General features: G+C 35.6%; 1 protein-coding gene across 1 annotated transcript; it reads left to right on the top strand.

Annotated features, from left to right (window-relative positions):
* Positions 1 to 252: 252 nt before the first annotated feature.
* LOC126734556 (uncharacterized) lies at positions 253 to 3,227 on the top strand. Its single transcript, XM_050438241.1, has 2 exons — positions 253 to 627; positions 766 to 3,227. The coding sequence occupies exon 2, from the start codon at positions 830 to 832 to the stop codon at positions 3,179 to 3,181; it is 2,352 nt and encodes a 783-aa protein (XP_050294198.1). The 5' UTR covers positions 253 to 627; positions 766 to 829; the 3' UTR covers positions 3,182 to 3,227.
* Positions 3,228 to 3,718: the final 491 nt, after the last annotated feature.

Raw genomic sequence — 3,718 nt, 5'->3', positions numbered from 1 at the left:
AACAAAAACAAATGGGAAGCAAAAACTTATAAAAAGAAAAATAATCGTCAAAGTGTAATAAAAAATAACCGTTCCGAACCACTACATGGGAAAAATTAAAGCTCTTCAATCCTTAAGGTGGCTTCAACCATGAGTTTTCTCTTTGTCTCTGGTCTGGCCCCTGATGTGCTGAGTGAGACTCTGGTGCAGTACTTGGAAAGTAAGGGATTATCAGGGTCATCATGCCTAAAAATGAAGACCAAAGGCGACAAATTCAAGAGCTCTTTTCGACTTGCTGTACCAAGTCATGACAAGGAACTTTATATGGTGCCAGATCTATGGCCTAGAGGTATTCTGGTGAACCATTTTCAGAATGTTCAGCGCCAATTCCTGGCACAAATATAGAACCTGAAGCTATAGAGCCAGTAAGGAATATTTCTAATTCTGACACACTCCTCAGGGTGTTCCATATAAATATAAGGTCTCTGCGTAATAAATATCTGCAATTAGAAGCTTTTATCAATGACAAAAATATTGACATCTTATGTATTACTGAGCATTGGATGTCATCAATAGAATTAGAAGCCATACAAATAGAAGGTTTTACATTAGTGGCATTTTCAACTAGGCAGCGTCACATAGGTGGAGGTACAGCTATATTTGTAAAAAATGCACATTTTTTTTTGTGATTCCTAATTTTAACCTAGCACCTAACATTGATTTGTGTTTTGAATACTCTGTGATTTTTATAGAATGTTTTAATTTATATGTATTGACTATTTATAGATCTCCCTCGGGAAATTTTGACACTTTTTTGCGGGCTTTGGAAGGGAAACTTAATGAATTGGGTATGGCGAGGAGCATGCTGGTGGCGGGTGACTTTAATGTGCACTTTGGGACTGTCGACAACAGGGTTGCTCCTTTGTGTGATGCTCTGGGTGGTTATGGCTTGCATCATCTATTTCAGGCAGCAACTAGACAGGGTGTTTGCTTGGATAATGTCTTTGTAAGTCCCCATATCAATGTACTTTCATCACTTGTTGTACAACCCAATATCTCAGACCATGATGGTCAGCAGGTTGACTTTTCAGTACCTACATCCCGCAGTTTAATACATACAAAAAAAATATGCCGGCCTGTAACACAACATGGGCTTTTTAATTTCCATAACATTATTTCAGATACACCTTGGCATTTTGTATCAGAGCCTAACATATTGGTTGAAGAAAAGTTTATCACATTTCTAAACATTTTAGAGGATACATGCTTGAAGTGTTTTCCCATAAAGCAGTTTACTGTGAGATCAGATCAATCCAATAATATTTCCTGGTTTAGTGACGAGCTTAGAGGGATGCGTGAGAGGCTTAGGTTTCTTGAATTGGTGAGTAAACAATACACAGATGTATATCATAAAAATGTGTTTCTTCAGTACAGAAATAAATACAACAAAGCAATAAAAGTAGCAAAAATTAAAGCAAATGACCGACTCATTCAATCTTCAAGTAATCCTGGTCGCACTATGTGGCAAGTCATAAATAAATCTTGTGGCAATAAAACTGGAAGGGTTAGAGATTGTAGTCTTACAGCGAATGATTTTAACAACTTCTTTTTGGGTGTAGGTCAGGGTATCATGTCAGGAATGCCAATTTCAAATATTGATCCAATATCATTGATTCCCAAACATGATATTGTTTTTTCTTTCAATGAAGTATCCTATAACAAAGTCCGTGATATTATCTCCAGCCTCAAAAATAAAAATAGTAAGGATATTTTTGGTCTAAATGTTAAAATATTAAAATCAATTACAAATGAAATTATTGTTCCACTTACAAATTTAATCAATTTGTGCCTTAAAGAATCATGCTTTCCATCTGTTTTAAAGGAGGCACTTGTAATTCCTTTGTTTAAGAAGGGTGATTGCAATAAACCAGATAATTACAGGCCTATATCTCTTTTACCAATTGTGTCCAAGATTTTAGAGAGGTGTCTAGCTGAACAGATTGCGGACTTCTTTAAAAAAAACAACTTATTTAGCAAATGTCAATTTGGTTTTCGTAAAGACAAAAGTACAGTTCTGGGCGTCTTGGATTTGGTTTCAGATATTCTTGAAGGTTTTCAAAATTTTCAATATGACACAGTTCTTTGCTGCGACCTGAGTAAAGCTTTTGATTGCGTCGACCATGGGATCCTTCTTGGAAAGCTCAAAGCCTATAATTTTAATCCATCAAGCATTCAACTTATGAAATCTTACCTTGAGGGCAGGTGTCAGTCTGTGAGTTTTGCTGGGGTGGCGTCGGCAATAGGCGATATTACAATGGATGTGCCTCAGGGGTCAATTCTGGGACCCATTCTTTTTTTAATATATATCAATGATCTTCCACTAATTAGTGAATATGCAAAATTTACCCTCTTTGCCGATGACACCACAGTATCCTTTCGGGCTGACACTCTGGGTGCTTCCCTGGAGGGATCCCTGGTGGCGCGGGAAGGAGTTGAAAGCTGGTTCTGCAGCAATCGGCTTCTCATGAACTCAGATAAGACACTTAAAATCATTTTCTCTATGAGGGAACTTGGGCAGGTGGAGTCTGCTGACACAACTAAATTTCTAGGAGTCACACTAGACCAACGTTTACATTGGGGTCATCACATCAACCAACTGACTTTAAAGCTAAACAAAGCTGCCTATCTAATAAGAGGGCTCAGTGATAGGGTCTCAGCAGCAGTTCTGAGAACTGCATACTTTGGTGTTTTCCATTCACACTTGTCATATAGTATTCTAGCCTGGGGACATGCATCTGATACCAAACGTGTGTTCGGTATACAGAGAAGGGTGATAAGGGTACTAGCTGGTCTTGCATATAGGGAGGACTGCAAGGCAGCCTTTAAACAACTTGGCATTCTCACCCTGCCCTCAGTGTACATTTTGGAAAACCTTCTGTATGTTAAACGTAATACTCAGTCTTTTACTACTCACCAAGATATACATGGCTATAATACTCGCCATAGAACTGACTTTGTACCTCCTTACTGCCGTCTGGAAAGGTGTCGGGATGGACCGGGCTTTTGGGGAATAAAATTATTTATTGCTCTTCCCTCTGAAATAAAATACTTACCTCTAAACAGTTTTAAAACAAAAATCAAAAAAGTTTTATTAGTGAATGCTTTTTATTCATTAGAGGAGTTTTTTAACCACATATTTTAAGGTGATTTTACTGTGTTTTTATAACATCATTTATTGTTTTAGTTATAGTCGAATTTTAATCTAATGTTCTTAGTGTTAGTACTGTTAAGTAGTCTGTTTTGACTTTACCTATGTATTTTTTGACTTGTGTAAAATTTATATTACTGGCATCAATAAAAATTATGATTATGATTATGATGATTATGATTAAAAATATTACTATATTACCTATGATTTAAGTATAATTATGTATAGTAATATATGTCTCGTTATTTTGTGTGCTTTTGAGAATTATATTTTTGTTTCAAATAATGTGCCATAAATAATTATTTATTTTTTTTGTATTAAGAATATATATTTTTTTAAATATAATATTTTTTTGAAAACATCATTTTTACCTGTGTTTTATTTTAATCAGCCTATGTGCACCTCATTAAAAAGAAGAAAAAAGATTCTGGTGATTTTTTACACAATCTGGCAACTTTTAGACCAAGCATCTGGTGATTTTTAAATTTTTAACCTGGCAACATTGGCGTAAACGTAGTTGTCAAGTATGTG

Source organism: Anthonomus grandis, chromosome 3 (genome assembly GCF_022605725.1).
Source record: "Anthonomus grandis grandis chromosome 3, icAntGran1.3, whole genome shotgun sequence".
NCBI lineage: Eukaryota > Metazoa > Arthropoda > Insecta > Coleoptera > Curculionidae > Anthonomus > Anthonomus grandis.
The sequence above is the reverse complement of the archived record's forward strand: the minus strand, read 5'-3'. Positions and strand labels throughout refer to the sequence as shown.